Source organism: Festucalex cinctus, chromosome 4 (genome assembly GCF_051991245.1).
Source record: "Festucalex cinctus isolate MCC-2025b chromosome 4, RoL_Fcin_1.0, whole genome shotgun sequence".
NCBI lineage: Eukaryota > Metazoa > Chordata > Actinopteri > Syngnathiformes > Syngnathidae > Festucalex > Festucalex cinctus.
This window is the reverse complement of record NC_135414.1, coordinates 16,622,954-16,648,379: the sequence shown is the minus strand read 5'-3', so window position 1 is coordinate 16,648,379 and position 25,426 is coordinate 16,622,954. Positions and strand designations below refer to the sequence as shown.

Here is a 25,426-nt window from a genome sequence, read left to right as displayed (position 1 = left end):
GCGAGATGGCTTGCCTGAGCGGGCTCTGTGGCACAGTCACACCTGTTCGACCTTCGCCAAAGGGCTGACAAACCAGAGGTAAATCAGCCAGTGTTTACTGCACATTGATGTAATCAAACACATATGACATAAACGGTGCTGATATGTCACGGGGACACGTTCATGTCTATCATAAAAGGAAAAGAAACAGAAACTGAAAACTTCAGTTCAGTTGCGCTCAGACAAAAGTGTGCTGGCTGGGAGTGGAACTGCTGTGTTCTGTCACTCACTCAATCTTCGGCGAATGACACAACTAGTATGCGGGCAGGGGAGGGACTGTTGTAACAGACTCCACTAAAGGTTTGCGTGGCTTTTAACCCTAACCAGTATAAATGGAGATCCAGGATCGTCTAATCAACAAAGCATGCACAGATGGGGAAATTTATTACTAACTGCTAGGGGTGTGAATTGCCTAGTACCCGACGATTCGATTCGTATCACGATTCATAGTTCACGATTCGATTCGATACTGATTAATCCCGATACGAATCTATGAGTCGATTGTTGCGATTTTTTAAATTTAAATTTAGAAAATACTAATTAGTAAACTTGTACAGTGTAAGATTTGTATGAAAATGTATTATTTATAGATCTGAAACTTCGGTCTTATACAGGTTGTAATCTGTTTCATGTTTGAACAGCATTGAAATAAAATATTAAGGCTTAATGTTCCATTAACATAACATTCATCCATGCTTAAGGTGTGAACCCTAAGACGTTTTAGTGAGTATTTTTCCATCAAAAATGGATATTTAAAAATCGATTCGGCCGCCTATTGAATCAATTCGAGAATTGCGTGATGTAATATCGCGATATATTGCCGAATCGATTTTTTTTTTAACACCCCTACTAACTGCACTGCCAACCAGATTGTGTACCGGTGATTTTTGCGTGTATTTAAATCAGGTAATATGCATATATTTGGCGCAGAAATTGCACACCTCTATGCAAATGATTCATTTATATTTGATGGACATTTTTTTCAATGTCATGAGAAACCTCTAGCCAACCCTGTCACGTACCATCATTGGCATTGTCATGTTTCGGTTCTGTGATTTTTGTTTTTGTTTTTGAGGTTTTCTTGTTCTTGTTTTGCGTGATCCGTGTTTTATGTTGTCCATCAAAAACAACAACAAAAAACCCACACAGACACATTTGAATGTGGCACTTCTAATGCTCTCCTTTTCTTTATCTTGCCTTTTCACACCATCCTTATTCTTTCTGTTGTCCATCTTTACTTTTGATTGTACCTCCTGTGGCTGTGTGAAGCCAAGCTATTCGTTTACTTTCTAGTAAACAATGCAAGTCTTCCCTGAGTCTGGACAGACAGACAGACAGACAGACAGACAGAGTTAGCTAAGCGAATGGCTTATATGATCCATTCCTGGACAGTGTGCACGAAAATAGTGGCCCAAACAGTCCATAAAGCAGGCTGATCAAGTGGGAAATTTGGGCTTGATTACATCTACCAAGAAACACCTTACTTACTTGCCGATTTTGAAATGAGCCCACAGGCTGAAATAGCGTTCTTTAGGCCCATCAGGAATTTTCATGGTGCTCCAGATGGGCCACTCTGGGCCTGCATCTGACAACAAATGATAAAAATACAATTTTAATAGCAATGAATATATCCAATAAAAATACAATTAATATAAACTATTTAACATACAGTGCTTCACAAAGAAGGTACAACATAGTAGGAGCAAACAAATTCAAACTCAAGAATATCACACTAGAACATGAGAATAGAGCAGCTGCAAGTTAATTCAACATGAATGAATCAGTGGTACGGAAGAGGAGGAAGCAAAAGATGACCTGCACACTCTAAGGAAGCCCAAACACAGTTTCTGAGGGGACATAGCGAGATGGCCACAGGGAGAGGACAAAATTGAACAGTGGGTTATTGAACAGAGAGCAGCAGGTAGAAACGTCTCACTCCAGTCTCACTCTCTATTTGACTCAAGGCCACAGCGGTAGCACATGACATGAATCACCACTGAACCGTTAAGTAACCGCAACAAAACTCACTCAGATAATGATGAGAGGCATCTGGACATGCCTGATGCGCAAATCACCCAACTGTTAAACTCAGATTTTGACGATGAAGAATTATATGGATTTGTGGAAAAGGCATGTAAATGCCTACTCGGTGTTCTTTGTATTTTACTTAGAGCTACTAGATAGATGCTGTTCAGTAGTCTGAGGCCTCTTTTATTCTTTGCATCGCATATTTGCACTTTATAACTACTTTATAAATGCTGACAAGTAGTCTATTACGTCTTACAAACTATGCACTGTGACTGTTTACAAGCTGCCTTGTTTATGTCTGTGCACTTGACGCGCTAGATGCAATTTACTGCTTATATTATTATTATTATCCTCATCATTATTATTATTATCCATCCATTTCCTGAACTTCTTATTCCTCACAAGGGTCGTGGCCAGTCTAAGCCAAGAATTCCCTAACTGATCCCCCCCCAAGTCCAGCCCTGATCATGGGCATGTATACAGTACGTCACCTATTGGCATATCTCGATGACCTCAGGCTCATATTGACAAACTAGCTGATCCGTCCCTTTGTGTTGCAGTCACATTAACAGATACTGGATATATATCATGGATAACGGGTTCAATAAGTATATCTGATTCTGTGCACTTGTTTAATGTTTATACTACTGCGACAAATATCAGAATTGCACCACTGAGAGCAAACATTGGAATTGTGTCACTCCTACAATAAGTGCTACTGGTTTCTGTGTCAAGATGTAGTTGCCACAAGTCCCAACACATCCCCGACTCAGCAATAACAGGGACTTGAAGCAGATCTCTCTGTATCCATTTTCACAATATCACACATGCACCCTGACTTTGCAGCATTGAATTACATACTTAAATTACTTACTTACTAACTTGGTTTTATTGAGTACACAAAAAAATCATTATAAAGTTTCAGCAATATATAAGTATATGGTAAAACATACTCAAAATAAATGATTGTATACAGTCATTGGGACCTTGACTGATGAGTTTAATTTGCTGGGGGTGGATGGGTTGTTGGTGTGCAGGCACCTGTTCTACATGTGGCGACATTTTGACTTTTTACTCTTGTGTTGTCCACCCAACTTGGAAATCGAAAGGTTTGGAAATCTTTACACATCTAATTAGTTACAGAATCTGTCCGTCCAGCCATCTCTGCAGCATGATGCACAAGTGGTTCACGTGTTTGCGTCACAGAATTGAATTGATGGTACTCGTGCTTCCTTACATCCCAAACCATGCATATTAAACATCCATAAAACAGAAAAGTCCAGACAAATATGCAAAGTATAGATAGTATAGACTTTATTTTTTATTTATTTATTTATTTTACATATTTGGTATTGAATTAATCCAAAAGTAATAAAAAAAAAAAAGGAATCACTACTTAAACCATTATGGTACTTGTATTACGTTACTAACAACCATCCACACTCACAAGCAAACCTAGGGACAATTCGGAGCGCCCAATTAACCTGCCATGCGTGTCTTTGGAATGTGGGAGGAGACCGGAGTACCCGGAGAAGACCCACGCGGGCACGGGGAGAACATGCAAACTCCACCCAGGAAGGCCAGAACCTGGATTCCAACCCGAGTCCTCAGTACTGGGAGGCGGATGTGCTAATCACTCACACACCGTGCCGCCCCACAATAATAACATTCAACATTCACCTAAAAAGTGCACCATCGCATGAGATTTAATCTTACAGCTGCACAATGAATGTAATCATGTTTGAACATTAAATAAATTGTAGTAACACTGAACAGTTTCTGAGTGGTTGTTTTCTCCAACCTGTGTTTCATTCCTTCTGATTGGATTGTGTGAATTTTCTTCATTGTGTTTTCATTTTCGTTTTAGTCATTGATGTAAATTTTTTGTCAATGAAATTATAATTGCTATAGTCCAAATTTACACAACCAATGTTTGTATCATAACATTAGGAATAAACTACATAAAAAAAACAGTCATACAAGTTCTCTCTTTTTTTTTTTTTTTTAGAAAACTCTCAAGGGTCAAACATTTTCTGGTTTGCTTCTGTTTTGGGTTAAAAGAAGACAATTTTGTGAGTTAGGTGGACCAACAGTACAATAAATATGATCATGTAGTGAGCACTTTCGATTGTTATAGATGTGTTAGTGTTTGTTTGCACCAGAGGTGAAAAAGTGGAAAGTCCAATGGTGGTTAATCGGCGTGTTTAGGTCTGAGGTCATGAGATTGCCAACAGGGACCCTCTGCTCAGTGCTGAGCAGCAGCTGGACACACAGCTACCATTGAGTTTCTGCTCTATCTAATTACAAAAAAAACTATGAAAACACGTACAGACTTTGTCATCGTCATGTCCATTCCAACTTTGCCCTGTTTTTGTTCTTCTCTCTCTTTGAACTCACGCTGTGCTCAAATCACAATGGGAGGTCACAAGGCTTCCACATGTGGTAAACTCTCACTAATCCGCACCACTTGGTACTACATCTTATCATTGTGGTCTGAACATTTTCCAGTCAAAAAATGTTCCTTCTACCTTCATGTTTTGGTATTTTGTATTATGTACAAAGATAAATTAGTATTTTTCTCTCTACACTTTAAAAAAAAGTTGTATGGACTCACTGTCGCGGAATCCCTATCTCAAGGTTGACCAGGCTGCTATGGAGTTATTTACGTCACAAAAACTTCATGTGGTTATAAAGTGTTAGTGAATTAGATGCTGTATATCAATGAGTCTCATTTGCATTGGGGTGCGCATATTTTGCGTCAAATCTATGGAAATTACCTAATTCATATACACGCAAATAACACCGGCGCACCGTGCCGCAATCTGGTTGGCAGCGCACTTATTGACAGATTTCCCCATCTGCGTGTGTTTAGTGAATTAGGTGCTCCCGGATTGCTCCATTTTTACCGGTTAGCGCCGTGCAAAGGCAACGCAAACCTTTAGTGAATATGTCCCTTAGTGTGATACTGAAAATAAATGCTTTTGTGCCTTCCAGTAACTCCTGATTATTACTGTACAGTACACCCATCACAACAAACTACATACAAACAGTAAAAATCAAACAAAAAAAAAAAAGGGTAACATTTTTCACCACCATGCATGCGCTGTGGACCTATGACTTCCTCAAAAAAAAAAAGTCTGTTCCTTTTTACATTTCTAATTGAGAACCCCTGACCTATAAGGTGGCTCAGCTGTGATGAACCAATCGGGCAGTGCGGAGCAGTAAAAAAAAATAATATGATGTCAAATGCGACATGTGCTGGACGACACCGCTGTTCAACATCATTGCTATAGCAACCAACCAGTTATGTTAATAATGTGGCCCAGTCTGAAAAGGCCCAACATCAGACTTGGACATTTCCTAAAAACAGAGTGGACAGTCAGCCCTAAAAATCGGATTTGAGGAAGAATTCGATTGGAATCAGACATGCCTGCAGTCTGAATGCAGCCTTTATCATTTAATACATTCTTTTGATTAGAAGATCATCTTATTTCATAAAACAATTTCATTCATTCAAGAAAAGCGCATCGAACAGCAACAGTGCAACTTCACATTCGCACTACGACCATAACTCTTTTGAAGTGCATGCAACAAATACAAATATTCATATAAAACAACACAAAGTTGCATCAAATTGGCTGACGCTAGTGGGTCAATCCAATTTTTGACCCAACTGTTTTTAGAGTGCAGAGTACCACAGGCCAGAAAGGCTCTATAGAACTTTTTCTTCAGCTTGACGGCACCCTTTACCACTGGTGTCCACCAGCAGGTTTGGGGATTGCCACCAAGACAGGCACCGACCACCTTACGGCCACAGCTCAGATCGGCCACCGTAACAATGGAGGCGAGGACGAAACATGGTCCACCCCTGACTCATTATCACCCTACCAGAGCCGGCACCCAACATTACACATTTAGCAATGTTGTATTTACTTTAACAAATGTGTTTTTGATTGATTATAATTTATTTATAAATACTAACATTTTAACAATGAGGGAAATATTAGTGTATTGTGCATATTAATTTATTTAGTTTGCTATCATCACAATTATAGTAAAATTAAAGGTGGATTCAATGATGTTCTCAAAAAATGGAAGTCAAACATCTATTTGTCACGTTTAAAAAACTGCGCAACCTACCAGCTCTCCTGCTCATTTGGAGGAAATGCCTCTCAAATGTCGCTAACGTCCGCGCTCACCTTCATCATCATCTTCATCAGTCTCTGCAGCTTCATACGGATGTCCTCTTGGGGCTCTCAGCTATTTTCAAAGTACGCGGTCAACTCGGTGGAGCTACGACGACGAATGGACAAATCCGAAGCTCACTACACGAAGCTAGCTACATGCTACAAACACTCGAAGTGCGCACGTGCAGCGAGCGAGCACGCACGACGTCGTTACGCATATTGATTGACAGGATCGAGAAACAATCGTTAAGATGATCCACCCGGAAGACGCAGCCACAAAAATATCCTTGAACCCACCTTTAATTAATTGTAAGTAATGTTCGTCAAAAATAAATAGTGATAGCTTCTACATCAGAATAAAACCAGTCATTTTTTTTGAAACGCTACAGGTTGGATGTTGCATGATGGCCCAGTATCTTGCAAGGTTTTCATTTGTTGTTAGGAATGGCCCTTGGCTGGTAGTGAATTTGTCTGTGTCCCCCGTCCCCTTGCTGAGAGATTCCAGAGGCTCCTCTCTTGGCCTCTCAGGGCTCCTGGGTCACTCGTTTGTCATTATGACCTTTGACCCTTGTAGACCAGTGTGCCGGGAAGAATGTCAGAGCTGTTTACCTTTACTGAGACTGATGGTGTCCAGGTGGCTCCGTTTCTCTCCTTTCATCATATTTTTCCAATGTTTTCCAAAGGCTTAAGAACATTACCTGTCTTTCATGTAGAAACATAACCTGAATATTGTACGAATACTCCCATTACCATATTTGCATAGTTATTGGAGTGTGTGCTTCCTACAACACTTTTCTTGCCAATCCATTCAAACCTTTGGTTTTACAAAATATTTTGTCTTTGTTGTCTTCATTTGAAATGAAGTGAGGTGCTGATATGACCCTTGTCTGGACCTGCTCAAGACAGCACCCCAAAGGTCTGTAAGGCATCTGTAAGATGGCTGGCCTATCGTTGTGGCTAGACACAGAAGGTATTCAGTAATTTGTAATGGGCCTCCACCCCTTTAACGCACTACTGTGCCATTTACCACTCTTGAAAATTTCCAGTGTCTCCTCTGGTCTTCATTTACTGGAAATTCATGGAAAGGTCCCCCTGCTGCTGTGTTTCAGACCCCACCACCCTCTTTGAAAGAGCACATTAAACAAGTGTAATACAAACAGCATAAGCCTAAAGAGAGCGAGGGCCAGGTGTTGGATACGGAGGGGGATGAGTGTCTAATGCAGCCATTAAGCGCGGAGGGGGAGTGGATTATCATAAAAGCATCTCCCCTCCCTCTAATGTAGACATGTCTGATCAATACCAGACTCTTGGGAGGGTATAGAGTCCTGGATGGACAAATGATGGATCATAAGAAAAGGAATTTCTTTATTGATAAGTCTGCAGGCCAAAAGTGCTATTGCCATTATGGACTTCATGTGATGGCTGAAAAGAGGAAAAAAATACAAGTAAATAAAAAGCGTGTTTATTGACATGCCAATGTTGTATTTCACCAACATCAATTTGTTTTAACTTCTCAAATAGGGATGTCGTGATAAGGGCAACATCGTGATTTCGCGATATTAAAACTGCCACAACATCGTCGTCATCATGTTCACAATATTTAAAAGGAACACATTTTGTCACGCCGCCACCAGGCGTGGCGGCTCATGCTTTTATTTTTGTGTCTCGGTTTCCCGTTTTACTCTGAAATCCTAAACTCTCCTCTCACCCCAGGTCACTTGCCCTTCCTGCCGCTCACTCATTACCGGTCCCCGCCCATGATTATCACCACCTGCCACCAATCAACCCACACAATAAAAGCCACCTGCATTCTCCCCTCCGTTGCCGAAGTGTCACCGTCAGTGCATGGAAGCGTCCACAGTCCTTATGTCCCCGTTCATGTTGCCTAGCGTTGTTGCCTTGTTTTTGTGCCTTTTCCTCCCTTTTGGAGCGCCTTTAGTTACCCCTTTTGCCTTGTGCCCTTTTTCCTCCCTAGCGGAGCGCTTTCTGTTGTCCCCAGTACCTTTTGCCTGTTTTTTCCTCCCTAGTGGAGCGCTTTTTGTTCTCCACTTTTTCCCCTCCCTGTTCTCCTCTCAGTTTGAGAGGAGACCACTGTTGGCCGGAAATAAACCTGCTGCCTTGGTGGCCTACCTTACGCCTGCGTCTGAGTCCTACTTGACCCCGCCTTGTCAGTACACTTCGGCCAGCATGGACCCAGCAGGCACGGTCGAGGCCGCACTGCAGAGCCAGGAGACCCGGCTCAACAACCAGGACCGGATCCAACAGACCATGCTGTCCCGGATGGAGGAATTGACCAGCCAGGTCCACGAGCTGGTAAGCCTTTCACGGCGTCGAGCGCCAGCTCCCACTGGACAGATTCCTCACCCTGAGTTCTCTGTATCGACCACGCCATTCACCGGGGTAGGATTGAGACTGGCCTCCCCAGAACGATACTCCGGTGAACCCGGACGCTGTCAGACTTTCCTCACGGAATGCGACATTCATTATGAACAGTTACCACAGGCATTTCCCACAGCCCGATCCCGAGTGGCCTTCATGGTGTCTCACCTGACGGGTCGGGCCAAAACCTGGGCAACCGCGGAATGGGCCAGGGGTTCCTCGGTCTGCCAAAGCGTACAGGACTTTCAAATCGCTTTGCGCCAAGTTTTTGATCCAGAAAACAATGACCGAGAGAAGGCACGAGCACTGAGCCGACTTCAGCAAGGCAAAGAATCTGTCAGCGACTATGCAGTTCACTTTCGAACGTTGGCAACAAACAGTGGCTGGAACGACATCGCACTTCACGACCATTTTTTGAAAGGACTCTCACCTGTCATTCAAGAGCTTCTGGTTCCCGTAGATCTCCCCGCGGACTTGGACGCCTTGATTTCCCTCGCCATCCGGACCGATCATCGTCGTCAGGAGCTGGCCAAGATCGGCGGACCGCGAAGGAGAGAGGAACCCACCCCCTGGACGCGGCCACCGGAGGCCAGAAGGCTGCGACCCATCTTTCCTTCCCGACCGGAACCAGGAGAGGTGGACCTCGCCAGCGACGAACCCATGCAACTGGGAAGGGCTCGGCTTTCGCCGGAGGAGAGACAGCGCCGACGCCGAGAGGGCCGTTGCTATTATTGTGGTGGTCTTGGACACTTGGTGGAAGCCTGCACCACGAAGGGCAACCCTCCGGTGAGTTCTCCGTCACCCCGACCAGCCAAGAACCACAGACTCACGCAAATTCAGATAACTCACCACAATGTCACCACAGTTCTGTCAGCCCTTATCGACTCCGGATCCGACGAAAGTCTCATGGACTGGGAGCTCGTAAGGCAAATACGATGCTCCACCGAACCCCTTTCCGCGACCATCCTGGCTAAAGCGCTGAATGGCAAGGAGCTCTTCAAAATCACCCATATTACTGAACCTCTGGAAGTCCGAGTCGGACCTCACTTCGAGACTCTCCGTTTCCACGTTTTCCACGCTGCTTCCCCCACTTTGGTGCTGGGACACCCTTGGCTGTGTATACATAGCCCCAGAATCGACTGGAACACTGGAGTTGTTCTGGAGTGGGGAAAGGACTGCAGCTCTCACGGGTCGGAACAACCCGCACTCCGAAACTCCACAGCCCAGGTTCACCAGGTGACTCTCGTCCCACCGGCTCAAGAAGAGTACCCGAACTTGCACACTGTTCCCTCCTGCTACCACCATCTGCGGGAGGTCTTCAGCAAGACCAAAGCCATGACTCTCCCTCCACACCGCCCATATGACTGCCCGATCGATCTGATTCCCGGTTCAACCATTCCCAAGGGGAGACTGTACTCAGTCTCAGGACCCGAACGCCAGGCCATGAACAACTACATTGATGACTCCTTGAAAGCCGGCCTCATCCGACCGTCTTCCTCGCCTGCAGGAGCAGGCTTTTTCTTTGTGAGTAAAAAGGATGGATCCCTACGCCCCTGCATTGATTACAGTCCTTTGAACGACATCACTGTCAAGAACCGGTACCCATTGCCCTTGATGTCCTCTGTGTTCGATCAGCTGCAACAAGCCAAGATCTTCACGAAGCTCGATCTGCGGAACGCCTATCACCTCATTCGGATCCGTGAGGGAGACGAATGGAAGACAGGCTTCAACACTCCTCGGGGACATTATGAATACCTGGTCATGCCATTTGGCCTCACGAATGCTCCCGCCGTCTTCCAGGCCATGATAAACGAAGTACTCAAAGATTTCATCGACCACTTCGTGTACGTCTACCTGGATGATATCCTGATCTACTCTCCTGACCAAGCAAACCATCGAAACCACGTGAACCGAGTCTTGCAACGCCTGCTGGATCACCGGCTTTACGTGAAAGCAGAAAAGAGCCTGTTCCACGTCAACACCATCTCCTTCTTGGGATTCGTCGTGTCACCCGGAAAAGTGGAGATGGAAGCGGACAAGGTCAGCGCCGTGAGAGATTGGCCCACGCCGGACTCACGAAAGAAGGTGCAACAATTCCTCGGATTCGCCAACTTCTACCGGCGATTTATCAGAAACTTCAGCACCATTGCCGCCCCTCTGCACGCCTTGACCTCCCCACAGGTTCGATTTAGGTGGAACACGGAAGCAGAAAGAGCATTCAAGGACTTAAAGGCTCGCTTCACCAATGCGCCAATCCTCAGAGTCCCTGACCCCAAACGCCAGTTCGTGGTGGAGGTGGACGCCTCGAGTATTGGAATTGGGGCAGTACTGTCTCAGCGTTGTCAGGAGGACGGCAAGACACATCCCTGCGCCTTCCTCTCACGAAAATTATCTAAAGCAGAACGCAACTACTCAGTCGGTGATCGGGAGCTCCTAGCTGTAAAGGTGGCTCTCGAAGAGTGGAGACACTGGTTGGAAGGCGCCGAACTCCCCTTCGTGATCTGGACCGACCACCGAAATCTGGAATACCTACGCCAGGCCAAAAGACTCAACCCTCGACAGGCCAGATGGTCTTTGTTTTTTAACCGCTTCGTTTTCTCTCTGACCTACAGACCCGGCAGTAAGAACGTCAAGGCTGACGCTTTGTCAAGAATTCACGAGTCCGAACCACTGGAAGCCGAGCCTGAGACCATTCTGCCCCGGGACTGCATAGTCGGGGCCATGAGGTGGCAAATTGAGGACGACGTCAAAGAGGCACTACGGAACGTCACTCCCCCCACGTCATGCCCACCACGCCGACTCTTTGTGCCTGAGGAACTGAGGGCCCAGGTAATACACTGGGCCCATACTTCACGATTATTTTGCCATCCTGGAGTCCGCAGGACCATGTATGCTGTCGCCCGGAGATTCTGGTGGCCGGCAATGGAGACCACAATCAAGGACTACGTAGCTGCCTGTCCTACCTGTGCCCGCAACAAGACGTCAAACCAGTCCCGGATGGGTCTACTCCAGCCACTACCAATCCCATCCAGACCATGGGCGGAAATTTCAGTGGATTTTGTGACCGGACTACCACCATCCCATGGTAAAACCACAATCCTCACAGTCGTCGACAGATTCTCTAAGATGGTTCGTTTCATCCCATTAACCAAGCTCCCATCCGCCAAGACCACAGCCGACATCATGATCCACCACATATTCAGGTTTTATGGTTTCCCCTTACACATCGTTTCCGACCGTGGACCACAGTTCGTCTCCCGTTTTTGGACTCAATTTTGTAAAGCCCTAGGTGCCAAAGCTAACCTGACTTCTGGGTACCATCCTGAGGCCAATGGGCAGGCAGAACGGCTGAACCAGCAGCTCGAAACCGGTCTCCGATGCCTCGTCTCCCAGAACCCGACAACCTGGAGCAAGTATCTAGTATGGGTCGAGCTCGCGCACAACTCTTTGCCCACATCTGCCACAGGTCTCACCCCTTTTAAATGCGTCCACGGCTACGATCCGCCATTCTTCGCCGAACTGGAAGAGGAGGCAACGGTCCCCTCGGTCAAGGCCATGATCCGTCGGTGCCACAAGGTCTGGTCGGCGGCCCGGACGGCGCTTCAACGCCAGGGAGACCGGGTGAAGAGGGCCGCCGACCGGAAGAGGAGACCGGCACCAGAATACCGCCCAGGCCAGCGAGTTTGGCTATCAGCCAAACACCTCAGGCTCAAGGTACCATGTCCAAAGTTGGCCCCGCGCTTTGTGGGGCCTTTTCCAGTAACCAAGTCCATAGGACCTGCCGCCGTTCGACTCCGTCTGCCACGATCCCTCAGAGTTCATCCTACATTCCATGTCAGCCAAGTCAAGCCTGTTCATGAAAGCACACTGGTGCCCTCCGAACCCGACCCGCCCCCCCCGGAGATGATTGAAGGCGGCCCCGTTTACAAGGTTAGGAAACTTTTGGATGTTCGTAATCGGGGCCGCGGAAGACAATACCTGGTGGACTGGGAGGGATACGGCCCGGAGGAAAGGCAATGGGTCCCCTCCCGGTTCATCGTTGATCCCTCTTTAATTGATGAATTTTATGAAGATCACCCTGACATTCCTGGGCCGTCAAGAGCCGGCCGTTGAGGGGGGGGTACTGTCACGCCGCCACCAGGCGTGGCGGCTCATGCTTTTATTTTTGTGTCTCGGTTTCCCGTTTTACTCTGAAATCCTAAACTCTCCTCTCACCCCAGGTCACTTGCCCTTCCTGCCGCTCACTCATTACCGGTCCCCGCCCATGATTATCACCACCTGCCACCAATCAACCCACACAATAAAAGCCACCTGCATTCTCCCCTCCGTTGCCGAAGTGTCACCGTCAGTGCATGGAAGCGTCCACAGTCCTTATGTCCCCGTTCATGTTGCCTAGCGTTGTTGCCTTGTTTTTGTGCCTTTTCCTCCCTTTTGGAGCGCCTTTAGTTACCCCTTTTGCCTTGTGCCCTTTTTCCTCCCTAGCGGAGCGCTTTCTGTTGTCCCCAGTACCTTTTGCCTGTTTTTTCCTCCCTAGTGGAGCGCTTTTTGTTCTCCACTTTTTCCCCTCCCTGTTCTCCTCTCAGTTTGAGAGGAGACCACTGTTGGCCGGAAATAAACCTGCTGCCTTGGTGGCCTACCTTACGCCTGCGTCTGAGTCCTACTTGACCCCGCCTTGTCACATTTGTTAAAAAAGTCAGGTCGATTTCCATTTGTGCCGTTCTAGCACCCTCTAGTGGCTAGTTTATTAGTGCAATTTAATTTTCATTAGGGATGTTTTGGCCTTCTATGTTTAAAATCTATGCTAATTGTCAGATGAAGGAGAACGGAATTTGCTTGTGAAGCGATCAATGTGTCCTTGCATTAGCAAGTAAGTGCCTCAATATTGTTATTAGAGATTGTATGTAGTTTATATGTATTGCTGTTATGTACAAAAGCACAATATTGTGCTTTTTTTTTTTAGCATGAGCTCTCTTTTTTACAATATTGTGTGATCTTTTTTAAATTTCGCCACACCCCCAAAATTTCGTGGTAATTATCGTATCGTGACCTTCATATCGTGATAATATCGTATCGTGATGTTTGGATATCGTTACATCCCTATTCTCAAATACAGTCAGTGAAATCAGTCTGTCTAAAACACATTTAACATAGTGGGCCCTATTTTCATGCAAAGTGAAATCTAACTGTGTGCATGGGAGTAGGTTTTTGGCTGGGGTTTTCTGTTAGGTTTTAGGTGTGGTTGTGGACCCAAAAGCAGAGAAGTGAAGGTAGCAGAGAAGGTACATGGAATTTAATCAAACCAAAACCAAAGCGAAATCCAAAAGGTAAGTAAAACAAGACATTGGGGAAACAACAAGGCAAAAAAACAGCAGCATGACAGGGTGAAAACAACAATGAATCAACACAGACCGATGGGAGACATGAGACTAAATAGACACACACTAATTGACAACGAGACACAGCTGGGCAAGACAAGAGGCAGAGGATGCTGATTGGTTGACACATGAGGAACAGCAGGCAAACACAGGTGGGCATGACAATGCTTAACAAGACTAGGAGGGCACACAAGGACAACAACGCAAAACGCAGATCATGACTGAACTTAAAGAAACATGAGGACAAAATCAAACTAAACCAAAATTAAACCTAAGCCATGACAAGAGTAACAAAATCAAACCAGTCTCAACCCAAACCATGACAGTTTTCTGACTTTTGGCATTTTCATAGACTTTGCTCAATTGTGCGTTAAAGGGGTTTTGTGCGCCGTTGTTTGCTGTTGTGGGATGGGACATAGTCGACTAGCAACCAATCGAAGCGGATCCCCTAATTCCTATTAAAATCAGGGTGGTGGAAGCGCACCCGTGCTTGACATTGCGGAAGTAAAGTAGTCCCTTTGCTGGGTTTCCAGAGATAAGATTGAGTGCGTTTATACAGGTAAACTGCAAGTTTTCGCCGCGCGGATGATGTAGTCACTCACGTATGTGACGTGGGCAATTCAATGTGATTTTTTTTTTTTTTTTTTTTTTTAAAGCTCTTCACATGCAGGGAAACAGTGGCAGCCTTTCCCGAGTGTTTGAGCAGATTTTCAGATACAATGTAAGAGGGTTAAAAAATATATACATATGGCATTTTTTTATTCTGGAATTGCAGCCATTTCATGTAGGCTACTTACATTTTCAGGGTTTGAAAGGTATGTGGACATTTAAAATGTTTCTAAATAAAACCATGTATATTTTTTTTAAATGCTTGTCAAAAAGCCTTTGTCACGAATTACTGCTTGAAGTCAAACCATAGAAATCATCAAATTGTGATTTCCTCCATGGAGATGATTTGTGAGGCCTTCAATGCAGCTACCGTCACTTGCTGCTTGTTTGTGGGGTTTTGTGTCTTACGGGAGTAATTCTCTAACAAAATGATCTGTAGTTGTCTCAGTGTTTTTGTGGCAACTGATTCTTGACAGAATAGGTTCAACTAGTTGGAAGTACTAATCAGAGCTTTAGTTATTTAAAAACGAACAAAAAAGAACAAAGATCAGTGATGCAGTATGATTTCTTTCACCACTTCCTCTTGAATGCACACGTAACTGTGCGGTATTGAAATGTATCACTTTCATATCAGCATTTATGTAAAAAAAATATATTATGTCCGAGTCTTCATCACATGTTGTTATTTTACTTCAAAATGACTTTCTATTGCCTTCTGACCATGCATGCAGCCAGCAAGTAAAGATTTAGGACTGATGGTCTGAATGTCAGAAAGTGAAACACAGTAGAGTGCGAGGTTGTTTAACACTAAAAAAATGAGTTTAAATTGAGTCAGGAATTCATTTCACTTAGCTGTGTGTGAGCATACCATTAGGATTGCTCTTATCTATTCTATTCTATCTGTGGTCACACTTTACCACATAAATAGAGAGAAAATATGTCCATATTAAGCACAAATAACCTTCGCTCCTCTGTTAACATTTGAAGAGCACTCAGTAGCTATTTCTACTTTCACTAATGCTGTTGTATATAAAAGCAATCTCCATGAAAGCCCTGTACCTCCCACACCAACGAACAATCTCATACTACGCATGGAAAGTGCTCTTCTCCGGGGTTTTTTTTTTCTTAGTACTAAAGTACTCTTCTTTAAACACAAGCATAAATGCACTGTTGCATGACTGTATTGCTCTATCCACGCAACCTAGAGTAAACCAACTGGTTCTATAATGTTTTTTAAGTACTTTAAAAAAAAAAAAAGCTTGACATTAAAGATGAATTTATTCTTAAATTAAATTACAGCAGCCATTTTTATTTCCTGCTCTCAATGGCATTACAGTGACTGTGTTGTTATCAAATAATGGCGTGGAACAGGAGATAAAGCTTGCACAATTTGACGCAGCCTGGTACAGCAGGCAGTATGCAAGGAATAAGGAGGTAACAGCTTCTTATATATATATTTTTTTTTTAAATTATCATCATAGTGAAGAAGAACAGGCCAGCATTTAAAGGATACATGTGATGTCTTGTGACGCTTAAGTGGAAGTGTTGTTGAATACAGTTTGTCTATTAAATTAATGCAAATCATGCACACACATACATTCTGATATTAACAGCTCGTTTTAAATGTATACAGCAAAACAAACATTTCAAACTGAAAATTATGTGAAAACATGGAATGTTCGACTTTTTTTCAGACCGATACCGATACTCAGACCCTCAGTACTCACCGCTACCGATACCAACTGCCGATACCAGTAGTACATTTTGACAAATAAAAAAAAATCACTAAAAGATATTTTTAAACAAATATATTTCCTTTAATTTTGACAAAAACAGCACAGTCACTATTCAATAGTCTTAACGCTCAAAATAAAACACAAAAATGCTCCTTTAGTTTAAGATTCACAATTTTTAAATATTTCCAAACCGGTGAAGTTTTGGTGAAAAACTGCTGCAAGCTAGCGCCAGTTACAGGCAAGGAGGACTCACTTAACGTCTTCTCCCTCTGCCATCGGTTGCTTGTACTCGTCTGCGTCACGAGTCGAGTACTCGAGTACTTGAAAAAAGGCTGGTATCGGCCCGATACCGATACCTGGTATCGGTACTCGCCCATCCCTAGTGAAAACCATATTCTTCTTATTAAGGCTGAATCATTTTTGTGAGATATTTGGTGTGAATCAATTTCAGCTGATGCCTATAAATGATCCGCACCATTTCTTGGCACCAAAAAAAAATCTACTTTAAATCACATTTGTGAAAATGGAGAGAAAAACATAATTTTCCATGCTGTAGCTTCTGTTAACTGAAAATATTTGCTCACCTTAAAAGAATTCTTAATGTTTTCCAAGGCTCCCTCCCATCTGTTGAATAACTCAAGCAGCATTCCCTCTCCCCTGCAGGAAGGTGAATGACAGACATGTAAGTCGGCAGCGTGACCTGTTGTGCTGCACATGGACTTTATTTGCTGTGGTTTTAGCTTCACTCTCATGCCTTGTCCCGGGGGCACTAATATGTCTGTGGTGCTCCAACCTAGGGAGCAGCAATCCGACAAGCAACGCAGACCTAATCCCGGCCAGGTCTCAGGCTGTGTTTGGTATGCATCCCTTAGGTATGGAATAAATACAACACTGGTTAACTCTGCTTGCCTGGACAACCATGAGAGACTCGAGGGCTTTCCAACCTTGCGTTACATGCTTTGACGAGATGACTCCTCTCAGAACATTTTTGTAATTTTCTCAAATATAACAGCTTTGATGGCAAGTGAAAAGTTATTCAACGTGGAAAGCTCATTTGCTATTAGCTGCGTTTCGTTAAGGTGCAGTAAATGATGTATTTCCAATTGTCAAGTTCAGGGAAGGGGCATCAGCAGATTGGCATATTTGCAGAATTTACATATATTTTGTGTGGGTACAAGTTTTCTTGTCTCATTTACAAATGATTTTTCCATACAACCAAATGTGTTGTGTGACACAATGAATGGTATCACTTGATGAGCTGATTTGTTCCTTTCTCAGCTTAGTTCAGGTCAGCCGCCCGCGTGTGCTGCACTAGAGACTCCCTCGCAAACTGTGACATGCGGGGTGGCAACGGGACACTCAATACGCCGAGCTTTGCGCGTTAAATATGAATTTAGTGTATTTTCATAAATGAGTACATTGAATTGTTTTAATACACTGCTACTTGTGGTATGTTATAATTAGGTTATTCAAATTCAAATTGTTTAAAAAAATATACAATCGGTCACATTCAAATGACACATTACATCACTTTTAATCAACATTCACAAAAACATGTCTACAGTGTCATTGTTCTTGTTCACTGTTGACGTGCACATCAAATAAAAGTAGCATATATTAAACATTTTATTCTCATTTCAAAAAGGCTGTAAAGGCCGGTCAGATGCCGCATGCCCTACTTTGCCGAGGTGTGCCGTAAGTTTTCATGAAGTTGGTGGGATGGGAAGAAAATGACCAACAAACAACAACTTCCTTGTGCTCATGCTTATTGTAATCGAAATTGACTGGTTAGAATTGAGATAACTTTCTTCAGCATCATTTTCCTCCTCGCTTGCAAGACCGAATCAAGCTTTCCTAAGGAAGGCAAAATGCTCACATGATGGTATTTTATAGAAAAAAAAAATGTTTTTAATTCATAACTTGGTTTCAACTTGAGTTTTGTTTCATATTGTTTAAAATAAATAACATGAATTAGTCAATAATTAAGTTTCTAGATTTCATTTACATCTTAGCAGTACTTCAGTATAGATGTGTTTCAGTCACATGGACCGCTTGGCCTATCACTGTATTTCCTCTAACGTCATGTATGGGCTACACGGCCAATCAGATTCATTAATGCGACATTTAACATGTTTTGGTTCAGGATGTAGGCAGGTGTAGGCTGCTCGAGTGACAAGCTGCATGTTTTTTCCAATTTATTTCCTTGATGTTCCTTTTCACTCTGCTTGAACTACTGTTTACTGTTCATATGAAATCTTCCTGGGTGGAGTTTGCATGTTCTCCCCGTACCTGTGTGGGTCTTCTCCGGGTTCTCCGGTCTCCTCCCACATTCCAAAGACATGCATGGCAGGTTGAATGGGCGCTCCGAATTGTCCCTCGGTGTGCTTGTGAGTGTGGATGGTTGCTCGTCTCTGTGTGCCCTGTGATTGGCTGGCAACCAGTTCAGCGTGTACCCCACCTACTGCGCGAAGCCAGCTGGGATAGGCTCCAGCACCCCCGCAACCCTTGTGAGGAGCAAGCGGTTAAGACAATGGATTAAAAAAAATCAGATACAGGTCAAATTTGCCAAAAAAACAAAACAAAACATAATTTGGGTCAGATTTGCCTGCTGTGTGAATGTAGCCTTCGGCATTTGTTTTGACCACAAATGTTACTATTACCTGAATGCATTTAGAATTTAGGAGGATTTGTTCATTGTTATTGGTGTGTCTGACCTGCTTTTATTATTGGCAGCATGATGGTCATTTTTCACATGAAAATAATGAAAGAACATGCATTGTGCGTTACTGCTATTTCATATAAGCTCTCTGAAATGGGTTTAATTAACAGTTTTGACTTGAAATCTTGTAATGCACTTAAGGTAGTGAGACATGGGCTATCAAGAACACTTGTTAGTGTTAATCTAAACGCTCAATAGTGTCATTAATACTGCTGTGTCAACTCGACATTTTGTTGCTGTAACACACTATTGGGTGTTGAACGTTTAACACTTTCGGAAATGTTACTTTAACACCGAGATCTGGCTCAAGGGCGTTGAGTGTGATAATCGTGCACTAGAGAACCCCAAAGCCACATAGGGGAGGGGAAAACGGAAAACAGAGACATGAAAAGGGACAAACCCCGATTATGAGAATTGATCTTGACACAAAAACTATATAAATTAATTTAAAAAAAAAATGGGGTGGGGGTGAACACAATGAAGGTACAATTCACCTTGGTTGTAACTTACAACAGAGAAAATGAATTTCATTCCTGTTGCCTGCAAAACAAAGTATTTTGTAAATTATAGTACACAAGTATGGATTTGTGATGCATCAGTCTTTTCAATATCCAGAACAAATCATCCAGCTCATAAGGAATTACTATCTTTTCTTCAAAGTTTTGTCGTGTTCTTGAGGTGAAAGAAGGAAGCCTTGCAGAGGTGTTTAATGTGAAACTCAAAAGTCAGGTGAGGTCCGTTTTGACACCAAGGTTAGTGACTGAAGATGAAGGGTGAATGTTATGGCCAGAGAAGATGCCGCTGTTGACGGGGGATGACGGGGCCGGCCTGTGTGGGATGCCAATGAGAATGTTTTTTAGATGTCACTTGAAAGCATTTAATATCCGTTCCAACACTTGTTCACCTAAAATTTGGTGTCCTATGAATGCCATTTAATTGTTTATCAGATGTAGATGTCAATAGAAAAAGCTGAAATGTTATTCACATCTCCTATTCTTTTGATGTCAATCTCAGCAAAAAAAATAAACAAATTGGCTACACTGTTCCAATACTTTTGCAGAGAAGTGTTCCTGCATCCATTTTTTTTGGCATGTTTTTTTTCCAGTGGTGTTAGTAATGCTAACTTTATACATAATTTTTTTTTTATATGTAAAACATGCCATTAATAGTTTGTGATACCAATCAAACATCATACTTCATCATTATTCCCATATGCCAAAAATATTTAGTGTGTACAATATTATAATGTTTCTTTGTCAAATGCGTTACCGAAAAATATTGAGGTTCGCTAGTCCTTGCTCATGTCCCCTCTTCCAAAGAAACATCCAGCACAGACATTGACACATTCCTGACGGCACAAGGCACAACTTGTTATGGAGGCTGTTCACACGGCTGTGTTAAGGTGAATCCACTTGGAGAGCAGCGCCGTTGATTTAGGGCATTACTCAGAGAAAGAGAGAGGGCGAAAGAGTATGAGTCTCCCCTGACTGCATTCGAAGAGCCTCAAGCCTTTGTGGTTTCTTTTGATCAAATCTCTGTGAAAGATGAGTGTCATGCCCTCTTCCAGCCAGCTGTGAGGGGACTGCCCTGTGACTCTAAGGGGGTAGACGGGTGTGTGCGCGTGTAGGTGTGTGTGTATGTACACCTATCTATGCGTGTCTGTGTAGTGTGTTCAAGCAAGGGAGGAGGTGAGAATGCCGAGTGGGAGGATCTCATTCCAATCCCATGTGCCCAGTTTCACGCGCACACACGCACGCACACAACATCTTGACTAGTTTAGGATCCAGTCCACGGCAAAATAAAGGAGAAAGTGGAGGTGTATTTAAGTGAGTGTATCTGCTTTAGTGTGTGGGGGGAGAGAGAGAGAGAGAGAGAGAGAGAGAGAGAGAGAGAGAGAGAGAGAGAGAGAGAGAGAGAGAGAAGCAGAGTACATGTGTACTTATTTTAGAGGGAGAAACTGTTGGGTGTGATGGCGCTTTTGCATTAGTACTTGTGCGAACAGGAGAGTTGGGAGCAGTTGTTTTGTAGGATTGATAGGGAATGGCCAACTCCGTGGTACCCTTGGGAACTTCCAACTGAATGACAATGGCTGAGGTAAGCAGACAATTTCACTAATTCAACTTCTTCCCACAATGCAGGGATGCAAGTTTAACAAAGGTCAACTGAAATGAAATTGTGCAGATCCATGAGGCAGGCACAAGTAATTTACCTTCTTTTTTTTTTTATCTTCTTCTTTTTTTTTTTGTACTTTTGCCAGTCCGACTTTTTGTTTTATTTGAAATTCTTCAGCAGTGACTATATTGTATTAGACTTTAAATTATACAATACGCAAGATATACAAATTGCTTTTCCCGCAAGTTATTTTTATTTCTACTTTGCAAATGGAGTTTCATTTGAATTCAATAAGTCGGTCATGATTTACTTACAAATTATATGTGACAAAATATAATTTCATTTAAGCAATTTACCACGCGCCAATTTAAATAGCTGGATTTTGATCTGACTTATAATTACAAAAATGTATTATTCTTAACTATATAATCCATTAACTTTCATTTAAAAGGGACATGCATTTGTCTAGCAAAACTATTAGTACGAGTGTATGTGTATGATATGTTTTTTGTGTTGTTGTACTTGTACATTGTGACACTGTCATGATAGAACATATCGAAACACATCCATCAGTCCATTCTCTGTACCGCTTCTCCTCACCTCCGGTCACCGGTGTGCTGGAGCCTATCCAAGCTGACTTTGGGCAAGAGGTGGGGTACAGCCTCAACTGGTTGAAGGGAACATATAAACAAACAACCATTCACACGTAACGGACAATTGAGACTCTTCAATTCACCTGCCATGCATGTTTTAAGAATGTGGGAGGAAACTGGAGTAACTGGCGAAAACCCACACAGGCACGGGAAGAACACACAAAGCTCATACAGGAAGGCCTCAGCCCGAATTTGGAACCCACGAACTCAGATCTGTGAGGCGGATGTGCTAACCAGTCGTCCACTGTTCCACCTCATTTAATATATTATATGACAATATTACATCACCTAAGTAAAAGGTTATTTTAATGTGCATTTCTTGTGGTATAGCATCATGTTCTGAAGCACAAAGTTATCCTGATACAGCTACTTTGTCACCAAAAAATCTTATCTAAGACAGAAGTATCAAGCGAGTTCAGCCTACAGGCAGCTGGTCTTAACGTACAGTGTGCTGGAATACAATTTAATAGCAGCATAAAGTTTTGTTGATGTGGCGGCGGTGTGTTGGTAGCAGAGAAACATTGTGCATTAACTTTTGTATGTGTGCGTGAGTGATGGACATATTACCGATATTTAGCATTTTGGCGCATATCGGCATCAGCCTTAAAACAAACTAACAAACAAACAAACAAAACAAAAAAAACACAATCTGATAAGCAATCAATTAAAGACTAGGTTACTTTGAGATGTTAAGGTGTCTGCTGGCATCTCACACTGGTGACCTACATTTTTTTTTTTAACTTTAAACAAAGAGAATAATACTGAGTGAAAAGTGAGAGAGTAAAATTCCACTAGAATTTTTTATTTTTTTTTTTAAATAAAAATTTAATTTACTGAAGAAAACTCCAGGTTAGTATGTATTTGTTAAAGTTTGAATTTAATTCCAGAGTTTTGGAGAATAAAAAAAAAAATAATTATAACCTATTTTCTTTGTGGATTGGATCGAAGAAAGCTTTTACATGTGCTTAAGGCATTAAAATCAAGTCATGTGTTGGAGTTTAAATTATTAAAAATGTTGACGCGTATATTTTCCCTTTTACCACAAACAAATATTGGTTATTGAGCTCCTTCCCGAATTATCAGTATCGATATTGGCACAGAAGAAAACACATCAGTCTATAACTGTTGTGTGCAACCAACACTGAACATTTGGAGTAGAAAAACACTGTCGTCATTTTACGTTATTAATGTATATATTTGCTAGAGTTTGTAAGCTGTCATAACGTCTTGCAAAAAGATGACTTCATATCAATGATATAATATTAAATGTTACTGCTAAAGTAAAATTCAAATTTTCTTCTATTTTGAGTCAGTCACTTGCAAAAATGAAAATGCTACAATAAACTAACGATGCTAAGGTTTGACTGATCCTCGCGTGGTGGGTCGTAGATATACCAACATTAGACCATCAATTTGAAATTTGAATGCACTTTGTGTTCATTTATTGTTTGAAACTGTTTAGGCTGCCAACCCACTCAGCCTCATTAGGCTCACAATGGTCCATCCGTGGATAGGGGTGGGGCAATGCGTGTGTAACTGCACCAGACTTTTACCCCTTTATTGTCTCCTACAGCTATGATCTCGCCTCTCTCGACAAAAAAGAGCAAGTCGCATACACACACGCTCACCCCTTCCACTGCCACCAAAAGGCTTGTGAGGATTTGTCAGCCAGATGTGACAAGATTGTCAAGAGGCAGAGATCGGATCAGAGGATAGCTGGGGGCCAAACTCTCACATGCAGTGTACTAACATCCCCCAACCACAAAACCCATCCCACCAGCAACAAACCCCCACACCCCCAACCCAACCCTCAGTCCAACGATCCATATTTGAGGCTAAATAGTTCCAAACAGGGACCCAGACTCAGCTCCTTGCCCCTAAGCTTCATGTAGCATTTGGCTATTGAGTTTTTTTTTTCCCATTCCTTCAGTGGTTAACATTTCTATCGTCGATATTAAGGCAAAGAGATTGCGTATGTTCTCTCTGTTTCGTGCTGTTTCATGTTTGTTTTGTTCTGTATTAGCTTGCCCATGATTGAGTTGCTGGTTGAAAGTGAAATCAGGAGTTTCTGTTTTTGTCACAACTTGCACTTACCTGCGTTCTTCTGCCGCTTTCACTTTACATATCCAATGCAGTGTTTCTGTTTTGTTTAGTTGTTTCCCCCCCCCCCCCCCCCCCTTTTTCTTTCTGTTTTGTTTAAGTTTTTTGTGTCGGTCTACGTTGATGGATTCGCTCCAAGCGAGTTGAAGATTGTCCATAAATCTTGATATATTATGTGAAGCTTGAAAAAAAGTAATTATGTTACAGTGCTTTTTAATTCAGTGAGATGGAATTAGATTCCAAACTATTGTTGGATTATTTTGTCATTTTTGTAAAACAACTGTATCATAACCTCACTTTAACTATCACTTGTCCTCACTCCAGTTACGGGTGAATTGGAATATTTTGATTGAAGCGGGGTAGGCTGTGAACTGGTCACCAGCCAAGTGCAGGCACTACATACATTATATAAAAAATATATATATAAACTCATGTTATCTTTATTGTTAACATTCTGTTATTATTACTTTTTATTGTGCATTTGTCAGATTACTAAGTTACTGTCACGTATATAGAGTAACTCGAGGAAAGCCATGATTTATTCAGAAGATCAATTTAGATGAGAATTTTAAACAAAAAATGGCTGTATATTCATGCCGAATTTAAGTCCAGCACAAAATACGGTCTAACTGTACCCATGAGTAGACATCCAATCCCAATCTCCACCAACCTCAGAATCTAGCTGCCCAAATTCACCAAAATCGCATTACACCACTTGCGCCACAAATTCGACTTGGTTCCAAAACGTGTACAGTTTAGTCTACTTTCAGCCACCAAATTGTCAGGTGCACCGGGGACATTTTCTTTTTCCCCCGGTGCACCTGACAAGTTGCCGCAACGCCTAGCATGGTGCTGTGCGGTCCTCCAAATTCTCAAACACGCAAAATGAGTCTTGCGTCGGCATAAAAATTAATATGCGGCAGTTTTTACACTCGAGTGCGCTTACGCTGCCTACTAATATAGAGTCCAAAGAGTCTCTCATGGTTGGGAGCAAATTTGCTCTTTCGCTTACTTGATTGCCTGGTTGTTGTTGTCGTTGTTTTTTCATTATTACAAATTTTATGTGAGACTAATTTTGCTCAAATGATCGATATGTAGATGCTTAATTACTATTAAAAGTCAGTTAGTTTTTATTTAGTGATTTCTCCTGTTCTGTTCTCCGCTGTAACAACAAAAGCGTAAAACATTTAAAAAAAAAAAAATCTACACTCCAATGTCAAGTAGATATGAAACAAGGCGGTGGGACTGTAATTTAAAATTTATTTACTTTTGTCAATTCATAAATTATTAACAGCATTGTTAACAGTGAATTCAGTCATGTTTATAATTGGATCATAAACAGTTCAGCGTTTTTTTAATTTTAAAAACATTGTTAACAAAATTTTAAATTAAAAATATAAACCCAGTGCTCAATGAGCATATATTTTCCCATGCAAAAAACAGGGGTCAGTAATGTGGTGCCCAAGAGTACTAGATGCCCCCCCAGTGA

The 25,426-nt window shown here is 42.6% G+C and overlaps 1 protein-coding gene across 2 annotated transcripts in view; it reads left to right on the top strand.

The window, feature by feature from the left end:
- Nucleotides 1-25,426, top strand: part of bnc1 (basonuclin zinc finger protein 1) — a 46,715-nt gene that overhangs the window by 5,736 nt on the left and 15,553 nt on the right. Inside the window, exon 1 of one of the 2 annotated variants that reach the window (XM_077519327.1) lies at nt 20,992-21,166. The exons of the other annotated variant lie outside the window; for it this stretch is intronic. Coding sequence (XP_077375453.1) covers nt 21,152-21,166 — 15 coding nt within the window. The 5' untranslated portion in view covers nt 20,992-21,151. Of the gene's footprint in view, nt 1-20,991; nt 21,167-25,426 lie in introns of those variants that run through there. 2 annotated transcript variants of the gene reach the window in all.